This window comes from Panthera tigris, chromosome A1 (genome assembly GCF_018350195.1).
Source record: "Panthera tigris isolate Pti1 chromosome A1, P.tigris_Pti1_mat1.1, whole genome shotgun sequence".
Lineage (NCBI taxonomy): Eukaryota > Metazoa > Chordata > Mammalia > Carnivora > Felidae > Panthera > Panthera tigris.
This window is the reverse complement of record NC_056660.1, coordinates 11,303,138-11,317,543: the sequence shown is the minus strand read 5'-3', so window position 1 is coordinate 11,317,543 and position 14,406 is coordinate 11,303,138. Positions and strand designations below refer to the sequence as shown.

The following is a 14,406-nucleotide window of genomic DNA, read 5'->3' as shown; positions in this document are numbered from 1 at the left end:
GAAGGAAAGAGTAAAGAGCTGGAGTCGAGGCCAAGAGAAGCAATGGAGTCAGGGAGAGACAGCTACCAAGAGCAGTTAAGAGGAGGGGAGAGCAGAGATCTACCCCAATGAGTTTCAGGAGAGGCAAACACTGGGAGGAAGTCATTAGCAATTTTACATCTCTGAGAAAAGTTAATCACATTGACAAGGAGACATCGAGCAGATACCCATGTTTCCGTTTCCAAGTAGGGAAATTATGGAGCTAAAATGAAGGCTGATAATTTCTCTTCTGTAGTATCATTTTTGTATAATACATACTGTTAACAGTTCTACCAGTATTAAATTGGAATTGTAGTCTTCCTAACAGAGGAATGGATGACGTTTTCTTCTCCCAAAGATCCTATCCTATATTAATCACAACACCTTCCCAGGGCCCATAAGTGGGTTCATTTGATTTTAACTGAAAGCATATGCACAGAGACACAAAAGCTTACCGAGAGAGTGGCCTCTTTTCTGTTGTTGTAGGTGTCCAAATATTCTTGCAGTTCTAAAACACTGAACTTGAGCTTGTCCAGAAGTCCACAAGAAAGGAGCTGAAGGCAGGAAAATAATTTGTATTAAAACAACTAGAGAGATAACTAGACACAGGCATGGCTACACAGATACAAAAGAGAAATATATTTAGAAATAATGTAAAGTAGGGACCAGTGGGTCCATTTTTAGTAAGCTGTGCAATGTGTAATTCTGTTCCACTATTAGCTGCAATTGTAATTGAATACTGGCTCGCTAATGCAAAACTACAAAAATATCCGGTTTTCTCCATATCAGTATAGACACTCAAGCCTTACCACGTATTCTGTAGGATCCCACATTAAGATGTACTCATTTGATGCACAAACTCTGATATCTTCATCCAGTAATACTCCAAGTAGTGGGAAGACACATCTCCAAATAGACTTTTGAACTGATTTTATAGTTAATCTTTGCTTTAAATCATTTAAGATAGAATGATTTCTCCTATTGTATTCTGACCACCGAGTCCTTGGAGAGACTAATTCTTCAGAGACTTTTGAAATCAAAGCACATCCTCATTGGTTCTAAACCTTATTAGTTCATTACTCAGCATATAAGACATCTGTGTGAGATGCATGGAGGATATACAGAAAGGTGACACACACCCCAAAGAGCTCACCACTCATGCAGGCTTAGACTTATATGTAAAGTCATGATTTAGCAGTCAGCCAGAGGATGCTTTACTTAACCCTCAACTTCATCACTTGCAGTTTGGGCTGGATGAATCCCTCCAGGGGGCAATCTCTCTCCACTTGACACTTGGGAGTAAGGAAAATGAGGACATGCTGCCTCTGGAGACCCATCTGGCTGGACAACCTGGCATTGTGGGATGGGCTAGGTCAGCTCTGGGGGTTAGCTCATCATGTTCACAGCAGTCAAATCCAGAGATACTGGAGACAGGTGCCAAGGACACGGAGGGAGCACCAACGTGGATTTTTCTCCCGATTCCCTGAAATGACTTGGCCTTGGCTGGCAATGTAGAGTCATTACCATGTAGACTCCGGCCTTTGGGGGTCGTGTCACAACATGGTGCTGCTCACAAACACTGAGTATTTTTCAAACCACAACACTAGCACGCTTCCTGTATGTTTCACACCCTAAGCTGGGCCCGCCATTTGCCACCACAGCAGGACCGGGGTACTCACAGTCTCAGCGTCCACAAAGAGTGTAGGGCATTCAGAGCAGGAGGTGAGCATCTGAGAAGAGCTGACAAACTTGGACCCGATTCCCCGCAGATTGTCTCCAAGGTAACTGGCGGCATCACAGGTTAGGAAGCAGAACCTTTTCTGAATATTCTGAAAGGCAAAACAATGACCATTTATAAAAGCCAAGTTTTAACTTATATACCAGCAAAAAACTACTTTGAAATCTTTATGAAAACGTCAAATGGGCATAGGTCCTCAGGTAGAGGTGGGGGAGATGGGGAGTAGAGTGAGTGTTGGTCTCAAGTCAAGTAGGTGATCACCCAGTGTGGGCAAAGTTTCTTCTTAAAGTGTTTCCGAGAGGGTGATGTTTACATAATCTTTTAAATAAATTGCGCTTTTCTTTTTGCTGATGGTCAGAGCTGGTCAGCAGCTTGAGTCCACCTCGCTCGTCTGTCAGATCAGCGAGAAGTTCCTGAGGTTACGTCAACGTGCGTGAGACAGAAAGGGCCATGCGATGTAACCCTTTCCTGTTCCCCGAGATCACAGCTTCTTGAGAGAGAGCACCAAAACAGTGCCATTTGAACCTCTGGCAAATGAAAGTAAATGCTACATGGGTCCGGATTAGTATCTCCCTCTGAGGGTGTGTCTGGCAAGATGTCCATAACCGTGTCCTGTAGGGTTGCATACACTGGCTTATTAACCCTCACAATCAGGCAAGGAAGTCCAGGTTAAGACATGACTTGCCTAAGGTCATGCAGCCAGTAAGTGACAGAGGAAGGGTGAGCCTGACCCCAGCGCTCACATTCCTTCCACAAATCTATGATGCTTCCTAGGAGGTAGGTCCTCCTGTACAGCCTGAGGCACAACTGTAATCAGGAAGAATGTGATTCACTGTGCCCGTGTCGGTGACAAAATGGGAACATTGTTTAGCCCCCAAACTTCCAACACACAGTATCTTTAACAAAAAGAACACAATGTTGAACCAAAAAATAACTTCAGTCCTAGGCACTGGCTTTCAAACTCAAAGAGATGTCATGCCTTTTGAGTTGTGGAATCTAGTCCGGGAGAAATCCTCTCTGCCCTGTTGTGAGCAAAGTAGCACGTCCCTACAACAACAGCAGGCTGGTTCTTTATGATTTACATTAGAAAAGTGCCAACCATGCTGCATATTCATTATTTTTTATTTAACATATATGAGAACCTTGGTATAATGTGTAGCATACATATTTGACTTAGTTTTATGTGCAGTTAGAAAAACTAAAAAACCCGACTGAACGTCAGAGCAGAGACGAAGGACAAGTGCCATGTGTAGCATCACATATCTAGTTGAATGGCAGAGCTGGGAGTAGGACTCAGGTCCCCAAAGAGTTTGGGGTTCTTTCCATTTTACCTAAGGATAAGGTGAGGTCTGTGAACCTGTCAGGGAGCTTTAGAGCCTCTTATAAAGGCAGGTGGTATTTAGGGGATAGACACTCACTCGTGTCCTCACCTAACTTCCATATAAACACATTGTATAATTTGGTGGCACTGTGCGACACAATGACGACATTAACACAGGAGCGGCAGGAAGGATGTATAGTGACTGAGACACTTGGGAAGATGTCTACGCTGGACCATTAGAAATCAATTCCTTGTTTTTAAAACCAAATTATTTTGGCAATTACCTCCTCTCTATCCCCTCCCAAATCCAACTAAGTACAGGGAAATGTGGCCTTCAGACTCATAGGAAAATGCTGGAAAAGAGTAAACAGACATGGTGAGGACTGGCCAACAGCTTCGTAGACGGCACGTCCAAAATGTATTTCATTCCCAGCATATTTTATTTAATACCTGTTGTGTTATTAGTATTGTTCTCAATCACATAGCATTTGATGATAGTTGAGAAAGTTCTTAAGGCTAAATGTATATCAAAAACTCAAAAAAGAGGTACACATTTGTATGACTATTATTGCAGATAAGGTCCATAGGAATTTACCTACTGCATGGATGGAAAAATAAAGTCCAAACCTCAAAGTGCCCCTCGAGCCCACCTCCCAGCTCGTGTTTCAACCTTCTGGTCTACTGGCATGAAATCAGAAACCATCTGTTTAAGATTTCCACTAAAAAAAGATTCCTATTCATGCTTCTTACATTTACTGAGCACCTATTGTGTGTTAGCAATGGTGCCAGCTGCTGGGAAATCAAAATCAGACACCATTACTCGCCCACTCTGTGGGAGACAGACAATAAGGAATTCTGATAGAATGTGACAAGCGTGACAGATGTAACCACGATGTGCTCGGGACCCCAGGTGATGGGGAGGGAGAAAGAAGGAAGGGAAGGCTTCATTTGTTGAAGCAAGCTCCAATCAGGGGTCTGCATGTAACTGAGAGTACAGTAGAGGGCCAAGAGGAAATGGCCTTGCTGGGCAGCAGGAAAAGTATTGTTTGTGACTAGGAAATGGGGCACAAATAGCTAGTGACTATAATGAGAAAAAATGACCACAACAGCCAAACATAAATTATTACCCAGTGACCATTATTTTAAAACAGACTTTAGAACAATATAAAAAATAAACTACTTTGCTTCTAAATCCTTAAGTAAATTTACCTCAAATGGTAACTTTCTCATAGTTTGTGTTAAAATTTCAATCAGCTCAGTGTTAGAGTGTTTCTGGAATTCCTATCTCTCAGCAGCCTGTTTTTTCTGTCTTAAGCCTAACAGCCCCTCGAGCTCCCGGTTAATCTCAGACACAACCCTCGTTTTGTCCAGGCAACTTTCTAAAAGATTTCACTAAAAGGAAACTGAAAACTTGGGAGAAAGCAGCACAATAACACTCAAAATGAGAAAGTGTAGCTGTTAGTACTATTGGTATGTAATTCTCCAAAAATGGGTCATAAGAAGGGCCACCAGGCTCAAAAACAGACTTTACTTTTTATACTAATTAAATAGTGGCTTCCTGAATTTGAAATCTTTGAGGCAGATGGTCCTACTTTTTTAAAAATTTATTTTTAAGTTAATTTTATTTTATTTTTTAAATATAATTTATTGTCAAATTGTCTAACATACGGTGTGTAAAGTGTGCTCTTGGTTTTTGGGGTGGATTCCCATGGTTCGTCACTTACATACCGCACCCAGTGCTCATCCCAACAAGTGCCCTCCTCAATGCCCAGCACCCATTCTTCTCCTCTCCCCCATCAACCCTCAGTTTGTTCTCTTTTTTTAAATTTTATTTATTTATTTATTTATTTATTTATTTATTCTCTGTGTTTAAGAGTCTCTTATGGTTTTCCTTCCTCCCCCTCTTTTTGTAACTATTTTTTCCCCTTCCCTTCCCCCCATGGTCTTCTGTTAAGTTTCTCAAGATCCACATAGGAGTGAAAACATATGTTATCTCTCCTTCTCTGACTGACTTATTTCACTCAGCATCATACCTTCCAGTTCCATCCACGTTACTGCAAATGGCAGGATTTCATTCTTTCTCAGTGCCAAGTAGTATTCCATTGTGTGTATAAACCACATGGATAAAGAAGATGTGGTTCATTTTGCACTTTTAATAGAATTCCTTATTTTCCTGCCTTTCCCTTCTGCCATGGCTCTTCCTGAAGGTGATTAGTGAGCCCATCCCTCAGTCCAGCCAAGTGACTGTCCCTCTTTCATGATCTACTCTATAGAGCTCAACCTATAAGACAGTGTAAGAGGGTTCTACCTTGTCTGGCTGGTCACTCCCCCATTACTCACATCTACTGAAAGTTGGAACTACTACGTAAGTCCCTTTTCACATTTCCCCTGCATTATTAGTGGCAATTCTGCTTTGTGAGTGAGCAAATACAAGTTGAGAAAAAATGCTGAAAGAAAGGCATTTTCATTAGTGGAAAATAGGAGCTCTAAAGAAAGTAAAAAGGAGCAGGGAGAAATACACCTATAATCTCATCACCCTGAGTAAACTACAGTGAAATGCTAGTGTATAATCTTCATTATTTTCTAGACATTAAAAAAATAGTACCCCCCCTCAGAAATAAAGCTTAAAAAAAATTAAAAAAAAGGGGGGCACCTGGGGGGCTCAGTCGGTTAAATGTCCAAGTAGGGCACAGGTCATGACCTCATGGTTCGTGAGTTCAAGCCCCGTGATGGGCTCTGTGCTGACAGCTCAGAGCCTGGAGCCTGCTTCGGATTCTGTGTCTCCCTCTCTCTCTGTTCCTCCACCACTCATGCTCTGTCTGTCTGTCTCTCTCTCTCTCAGAAATAAAGCTTAAAAAAATTTAAAAAAATACTACCATACATACTGGCTTTTTAAAACTAGTTTTCTCCTACACTGTATGGTAACCATACAAATCTTCACCCATAGCCTCATCTTCATGGCTAAACATTACTTCCAGCCATGCCACTTTCCCAGACAGGATCAGCCTCAAATACAGCACACAGGGCTAGTTAATTCCAGCGATGACGGCAGACCTTCGGGGTTGCTTCAAAACAGGCCATCTTTCTCTTCTGTTGATGCCCCTCCCACCTCCACCAATCGTTTGATAAAATTTAGAGAGCAAAAGTTCAGAGCAAGATGCACAGAGGAACCGACAGGTATTTGCACAGCAACAGACAGGCAGGCATAAAAATAAACCTTCGATCACCCATCAGAAGTCAAGTTCCCTCCACCTCTTTGGTTCAGATGTTGTAAGTGTGTTTGGGGATAATAGCTGAAATCTGAAGGTGTCCACACAGAGGCTGCTACGTTGAGTTGTGTGCAAGATGCCACAGGTGCCTGGCGGAGGGATTGAGATCCAGCCTGCCCTCTGCTGGCCACACCCTGTGCTGCAATGCTCTGGAGGAAGGGACATCCGTTTCCAATTTGCACAAAGACACCATCTGGACTCGCCAGGCTGTGGCTCACCCAGGAGACGCAAAGTATGACTGTTCATGTGTCCGGAAGCATCTCTGAGGAGAAGCAAGTGTTCATAGCTACGGCTGACATGTTTAAGGAATTCATGCCGGGAAAGAGATAAAACACAAGAAAAAGATAAACATGAACAGTAAAGAAAAAAGAGAGGTACAGAAGGGGTCTAAGAGGAGTGCAGGATAGGCTTGGCAGATGATACCACTCGCTGGTTCTGACATCATGTCACGGTTGCCTGGGATCACGACATCAAGATAAGCCAGCACGGCAAAAGCGAACAGGACAGCGTGTGGACTCAATCATTTGGGGGCGAGGCCTTTGCGATACCAGTTTAAGAAGGTTGAGCAGATTATGGTTAAACAGAAGAAAGGCTGAAGTCACAGGCAACTGGGGGGGTATCTGGAGGAGAAAATAATGCAGACCCAGAATGAAACAAGCACCCCTTCTGAAACCGGAAGCTAGCTGGCTCCCCTAAGAGACCTAGTCGTCTGAACTGCTAGCGAGGACCGTACCTTAAACAAGGAGGAGAACACATGAAATGTATACACAGCACAGGAGCCATCTGAGTCGCACATGAGCTGGTTGATGTGGCTGCGCCAGGCTTCCTCTGCATCGTCACAGGCCGCGGGCTGAAACGCAGCAAGGATGGCCGAGAAGAAGGGCGAGGGAGGGGGAGAGACCCCCCTGTCACCTTCTCCAAAGCTGTGAAAGATGAAAACAACCTGGTCAAGGAGTGACGTCCTCATCCTTCCCCGGGCTGTGTAAATTCTAACCCTGTCAGCTGTTCTGTCCCCTCCTCCCTTTGAGGTTGCTGTAGGGACTCAGCTCTCCTTCACAGCCCTTCAACGTTCTCTTCTGCTTGGAGGAAAGAGACCTTTCCTCTAGAATTTCTATGATTTCTCCCTTTCTGACCTCCTTTTTTTTTTTTTTTAAGTTTTGTACACATTTATTTATTGAGAGAGAGCGAGTGAGCGAGAGAGCCAGAGAGAGTGCAAGTGTGCATGAGGGATGAGGGGCAGAGAGAGAGAGAGAGAGAGAGAGAGAATCCCAAGCAGGCTCCATGCTGTCAGCACAGAGCCCAATGCGGGGCTCCATCTCATGAAACATGAGATCATGACCTGACCCGAAATCGAGAGCCAGATGCTTAACCGACTGAGACACCTAGGCTCCCCCCGACCTCTTGGAGCCTCCAGCAACTGTCCCTCCCAGTGGCCATTCCCCAGACACATAAACACTACTTGCCATGCTTTGGCACTTTTGATCCTTTTCATTTTCCATTATGAACCATTATAACAAACATTTTGAATCTTTTAACTTTTCCTTTGCCGGGGAGGGTATTAATGGCTGCACATGCATGAATGCCCAGGAGAAGAGGGAGAAGGGAGAAAGGGAAAATTCAAGAAGAGAAACGCAGGGTGAGAGAGACCGAGAGGGACGAGGAAAGGGAAGATAATAAACACAAGTGAAAGGTCAGATTCTTCTGTGGGTATTATCACCATCAGCTTGCCCTTCAAAGACCAGATACTGCTCACCATAACAGAAGGTCTCTGTCTAGCCGTATCCAAACCTGTTTCGTTCTTGTCCACATTCAGAAGAGAGATTTTAGGATTCTGACTTTCTTTTCCAGAAGCCAATCTGTAGCCTTCATCACTTGTTATTTATTCTAGATGCTGCATTAGTGTTTTATCTATTCCTCTCTATTTTTGTCCATTCGTGTTCTCTGACTACAGCTCACTAGTCTCAGAAACATCAGTGACTAGGCTGAAAGCCACCCACTTAAAAAAGAGTAGGTATTTAACTTATAAAGAGCTTCTTGTTCTTGTCTTTAAACTCGAAATGGAAAGAACTCCTCATTTCCAAGGCTTGCCAGTCTTGCTTATCTTCAAAGCATGCAAAACCCGGACCATGTCCCCAGACCCCTTTTTGGCTTTTAAGTTACGCCATGGCTTTATGTTACTCTGTGTTATTCTACGTTACTCAGTGGCTTTATGATTCCCTGTGCATGAGTACCCTTTTCAGTTCCACACTCGGTCGCACGGCTCTGACCAGCCGAGAGCCCTCTGAGTCAGAAGCCAATTTGGACTCCTCATTAGGAAGTCCCAGCAGTGCCCACGTGACCTCACTTGAGATACAGTGAATACAAGACAAAGTGCCAGGTACACCATCACCGTTCGTTTCCACCAGGGGCTTCTTTACCTTGCAAGAGTAAACTGGTCCAGTGCTCGATTGCCCTTTTCTTCTGCCTCAGTCATATCCAGGCTAAAGCTACCACTGCATTCGAAAGTTGCCGGGAGTTCATTAACAGAACTGGAAAGATCGTCCTCGTGCACGGCGGTGTCCTCCTCCTCCTGGACAGCTTCAGCCTGGAAGAAGAAAAAGAGGAAAGGATTCCCCCCACCATGTGAGAATATATTTGGGAAAATCTATTCCACTGAAGGAAAAAATAAAAGTGACAAATCCTGAGAGTGATAGAAATTGGGGCCACTTATTTCCCAGCTACAATACAGTGAGTTTCTACAACTGGACTCGGGCATTCTCAGGAGTACTGTTAATTCTTTACCTTCTTTTCATTCTTGTCCGCAATAGTTTGCAAGGAGGTTCTCAGTAGATGGCCACATTTGACCCGTAATTACGGGGGATAGAAATCCTAAATACAGAGACCCCTCACATTTTATAGACAACTCGTGTGTGGGAAAGGGACTTGCCTGACATCAAGGAGATAATCAGAGCGATCGGACTTGCTTTTTGCACTGTACAACCCTTACCTTCCAAAGCAAGCCTATCCGGAGGGAATTCTCTGATACAGAATTCCTTTACCTATGGCAACTGGAATTTAGAATCACCAGGGGCCAGTATAGTAAATGCTCAAGAAATACCTGCAGGGTGCATGAGTGATCCATAGTTGTTCACTGAGCCTGCCCCGTTCACAGGTCTTTCCATACTGGAAATCCTCTAAGACCCATTTACATACATGCTGTGCTCTTAGGGATACCCCCTGGAGATAACGGGTGGAAGAGGCTCGTCTCACCCCGCTGTCAAATGTAGACTGAGCAGCGAAATGAAAGGGCTCTAGGTCAGGCAGAACTGGGATCAATGAGGGGCAGGCGAGAGACAGAGCAAGTAGAATGGAAAAAGAGGCTGGGTTTGAATGTGGGCCAGGGGGAGTCAGCCGGAGAACTGACTGTTCTTTATGAGAGGAAGGAAGGCAACTGGGTTACAGACCAGAAGAGGAAAAGAAGGCATCACACGCACACAGTTCAGTGAGTCACTTTCTTAAAAAACAAAACAAAACAAAACAAAGCAAGGCAAAAGAGAAATATATATGAATTAGAGCATTATCACAGGTTGCTATCCGGCCACCCAGTTAGTATTCTGAATCTAGGATTAATAGGGAAATTAAGAGGAGTGTTTAAAGATATGGTAGGGAAACAAGATATCTCATGTCTTTGAAGGAATTGCTCATAAATGCAGAGTTTCAGAGGCTTATCCATATCTGCTTTTTTCCTGCTTTTTAAAAACTACAGTGGTGCCAACAAGACTGACTGCTGGTGACTGGTGTGGGTTATTAGTGCACATAAACTTAATCTATTAGGGGAGGGCTGAATTCTTACAAAAATCTCCTTTCTTTTCTTTTTCTAACATCACGGCTGTATTACACCCTGCAGAAACCCAGCTCGTGGGGGAAAACAGAGACAGCCTTTCAGAAATTAGACTTAACTTTTCCTTGACAGAATTAGATGATTTCTGTGGGAGTCCATAAATATATTACCACTTAGGTAGTGCTTTCTAGGAGAAATCTATGTAATTTAGCATTCAGACTAGAAAAAATGGAGAAAATGGCTATTCTAGGACTGAGGAATAACAAACACTAGTAACTTCACATTTATTTTGTGATGTCCTTTTCATGATATTTATTAATCTTGGGATTCTGGAATTTTAATCTCAGACAAGTTTCCTTTCTGGGCCTTTTTTTTGGTTAAAAAGGACTCCACTGACTCTAAGAATTTGACTATACCCCTTTGGCAGTGAGGCTGTCTTAGAAATCATTCTTTAATCTTCAATATTTTTAAGTGATTGCGATTTGGGTGGTTGTCCTTGGTTTGAAGGACATAGATTTCCCTCGGTCTCAATCTATTTTAAGTCCACTATAAAAGAACATACAGCAGCCAGCATTATAGTTTTTCCCACTAGAAGTATCAGAAAGAATATACTTTTATACATCTTAAAAATTGTTTTTTATAGTTTTCTCTTTCAAACTTGTACTGCCAAACTCAGGAGAAGGAAGTTTTCCCTTAGCAGCAGTAGGAAGTTATTTTGGTATTTCCAGTATAAGAGAATAAAATTCTATACTGACGGGCATAAATGTGGGCACTTATGTGAACCCAGTGTGGGAGTGGGTAGTTTTATGGTGATGATACCGTAGGGAAATTTGATAAAATCAACTTCAAATGGAATGTACATTGTTAGCTTTTTAAAGACCTGACCTTTTAAATAAGAAAACTGTATCCGTTCCTTACTTCTCTACTCAGTCTGGCTAGGACGGTTTTGTGCAAATCTGGCATAATATTGTGATCAACACTGAAAATTCCAATAGTATGCCAAAAGGCCAGAATGGAATCAATGCACAGATTGTATAGCTGGTTCCTACATAGGAAAAAATTTCCCCAAATACATGCATACGCCCACTCCTCACTTAGCATATTGTTTTATAAAAGTCATGACAAAGAACAGCAGTTTCCAAGTCACAACCATCTCAGACATATGCCGATTTGTTTTGCCATTAATCAGCAGTGTTCCTGCTATATGGGAAATGCCAAGTGTTCCGTCTGAAAAGGACCTCAGATTGAAGCTCTTTCAGCCAACAAGAAGGTGGCTGCTCATTTGCGAGAGGGAAACCGCTTCAAAACAGAGGCTCAGGTGCGCAAACTCAAGTATTTCAGAAAAACAAGAAAGAAAAAGATAAAGGCAGTCTCTCCACTTATAGCCCCCCAAGATTTCTCAGCAATTTGGAGGTACTTTTTCTTTAAGTAAATTGCCATCGTAATTGCCAAAATCTCTTCACCTTGGAGCCCTCAGAGATCTGCAGATTATTCATGTCAGACAGAGCCGCGTCAAAGCTAGCCATTCTGGTGCTAAAGGAATGAGGGTCGGCAGGGGTCATGTCACAGGCCGCGGCGAGCGATTCCAGGGGATTCGTCTCCTCGGAAGGGGAACGAGTCATGATCTGTTGAGAAAGCGGAGCAGGTAAAACACAGAGTGAAGTTTCTCTACAAGCTCGAATTATTCTCTACGTAAGAGTACAAACCACTGCCCGAGCCGGTTGTTGGCTGACGGGTATCATTTAACGTACGTATTTCGCTACCGTTAGAACTGACACACGGCAGCTGGCAGAGCAAATGATGGCCCAGAACTGGAAAACATGAACACTCGTATCTGCAGATAACCACATCCAAACGTCTCACGGTTAGACTGCCTAAGACTTCAGATGTCTCAGGAATTTTTAAAAAGGTTCCAGACTCATAAAAGTTATTTGAGGAAAGTCCAGGCCTGAACAGACTCGATGCCATCGAGGGCTTATAACAAATGCCCCAGTAGTTGTGTCTGTCGGCAACCTAGAGGCAAGAGGCACGTTACAATCGGTTGGACGCCACCCGACGTTTCGGATTTGGGTTTAGCAGCGGTGGAAAGTTTCTTTAGCGGCGACTGGAAACCATGCTTACTGCTTCAGTTACGAACATAGTCTCCCGTCTCCTATGGTGGGAAGGTTTCTACTTACTAGGTCTGAATGCTCCAGGATCTGGCTGGTTGTGAGGTCCTCCTCTTCGGAGGACTCGTCAGAATCCTCACGGTTCATTTTGTTGAGGCTGGGAGACCTTCCTGCAAGTGGGTTCTCCTCCAGAAGCTGCCTGTCACACTTGTCCAAGCTATCCAGAGAACGCCTGCGCACTCCCCAGTTGAAATTGTCCATACTCTCACCCTGAAATCATACCAGCAGCTGGTTTTTATGCCAGGATCTTCCTGCACTTACACCTTCACACATCCAGTTAAGTCACAATCATAGCTTAGAAACAAATGTTTTCATGACGAACTCTCAAGCTCTCGTCTACCTTGGTAGCAACCAATTTGTTCACATGATGTGGAAGGTAGTGAAAGCATACTGTTTTCACCTAGATGCGTATTAACTCGCAGGGAGAAGCACTGCACGCTTCTCCATGGCGTGGCGGGTAGTATGATATTTTTTAAACTGTGACTTTGGTAAACCCTATAATGATCTGTGTTTCCAAAGAGCTGTAAGAAAGAGACCATTAATATTAAAACAATCTCCAAAGAGGTGTGCCCCCCTCCCCGGCCCGTTTAGTACTATTTTCAGAAGGAGAAAAAGTAGGAGCTATGCTGTAGCACATTCCACATCCCTTGGGTATTAAGTAGAAGAGCATTCATTAGGTAAACATTCCAGCCTGTTCCTGCTACAGCGGTTTTTGCAGATCAAATGCGAGTTAAAAGAACATCTGAGAGCAGCTGGGCGAAGTCTGACGGATCATGCACTACGCAGAGGCCAGAGCAGTGTGGCTTGACTTTTGCTTTAGGCTCATCTTTAAGTAATTGTCCCAACGTGGAAATGAGTTGCTTTCCTGAAATGACTGACTTGGTCCCAAGCACTATCGCTGACTTGTACCTTTTAATTTACTGACAACCGTGCTAAGTGGCAATCCAAGTGTTCAAGCTTCTAGTTGTATCTCAGACTTGCTCTGCTAACCGTCTGATATTAAGTATCTTTGTCCACACAAAATCTTTTCGTAGAAAGGAACTGGGGTTTTATTTTTCTCTGTGTTAAAACAGGAATAAAGCAAGGGAAATAGTACACAGCCCCCTGATAAGCGAGTTTTAACCTACACGAACAGGGAATCTAAACAAAATCTAGCCCAGAATCCTTTCATTTATTGGCCATGTGAAACACTGTCTGATGGGTCACTGAAATAAAACAACTTTTTCCGGTGAGAGCTCAGTGACTAGCGTAACCGTATAATATGAGAGAGGCAAATCACTGTTAAAATTAGGATCATTAAATTTACTAATCTTCCTCTGGTTTAAGGATCTATTTCTCCTGGATCTGAATGAAGCACACCTTGCCATTCTCATAGATCTCTCACAGAACAGACGCTTAGCTTTTCCAAAGTCTGTTTTGGCTATTCATGGTGGAAGGCAACAGGTAATGATCCTGAGCACATTCTGGATATGATACAGAAATCATTATCATTATTGATCCCCATGCGTGATGTTTATGATTGTTCTTAGGACCGTCTGATTATAAAAAGGAGACGTTGAATATGATTTCCATGTCCTGTACCTATATCTGCTGTCTTATCTGTATCTATACCTTTATCTGTATCTGCTGTGATAAACTGTCACCAAATAATTTTTTTTTTCCTAGTGGAAAAGGTTAACTGTTGTGCTGGGATTTTAAAATAGCTGTTTCGGTGAAAAAATGAAATAAAAAATGTGGAGAGGCAAGAATACGGGAGAGAAAAAGAAATCGCAATGTGTGAAGAAGTTAAAAAGATTGGAAGAATAAGAGTACAGAGAAAAAAGACTGTGCAGATTACTGGGAGAAATACACAAAATATGAATAGAAAACATAAATCCTAGCACCGATTCTTGTGCATCCAATCAGTGGATCGGCTGGATGAACTATCTTAGGTGACAATTCTGGAAGTCTCCGACACTGAGCCCGAGACAGAACCATGAGCTTGCAGAGAAACATGGACGCCCAGGGGCAGGGAATGCTACACCGGGCAAGGATGATGGCTCCTGCTGATATAACTGCACTTCTGGTGAAGA

General features: G+C 43.2%; 1 protein-coding gene across 12 annotated transcripts in view; it reads right to left on the bottom strand.

Annotated features, from left to right (window-relative positions):
• FRY (FRY microtubule binding protein) overlaps positions 1-14,406 on the bottom strand; it is a 337,838-nt gene that overhangs the window by 22,069 nt on the left and 301,363 nt on the right. For all 12 annotated transcript variants that reach the window (XM_042996220.1, XM_015544523.2, XM_042995799.1 and 9 more), the window contains 6 exons: positions 12,344-12,544; positions 11,630-11,791; positions 8,764-8,930; positions 7,080-7,269; positions 1,698-1,847; positions 474-572 (listed from right to left, as the gene is read on the bottom strand). In XM_042996220.1, the coding sequence (XP_042852154.1) occupies positions 474-572; positions 1,698-1,847; positions 7,080-7,269; positions 8,764-8,930; positions 11,630-11,791; positions 12,344-12,544 (969 nt within the window). The remainder of the gene's footprint in view (positions 1-473; positions 573-1,697; positions 1,848-7,079; positions 7,270-8,763; positions 8,931-11,629; positions 11,792-12,343; positions 12,545-14,406) is intronic.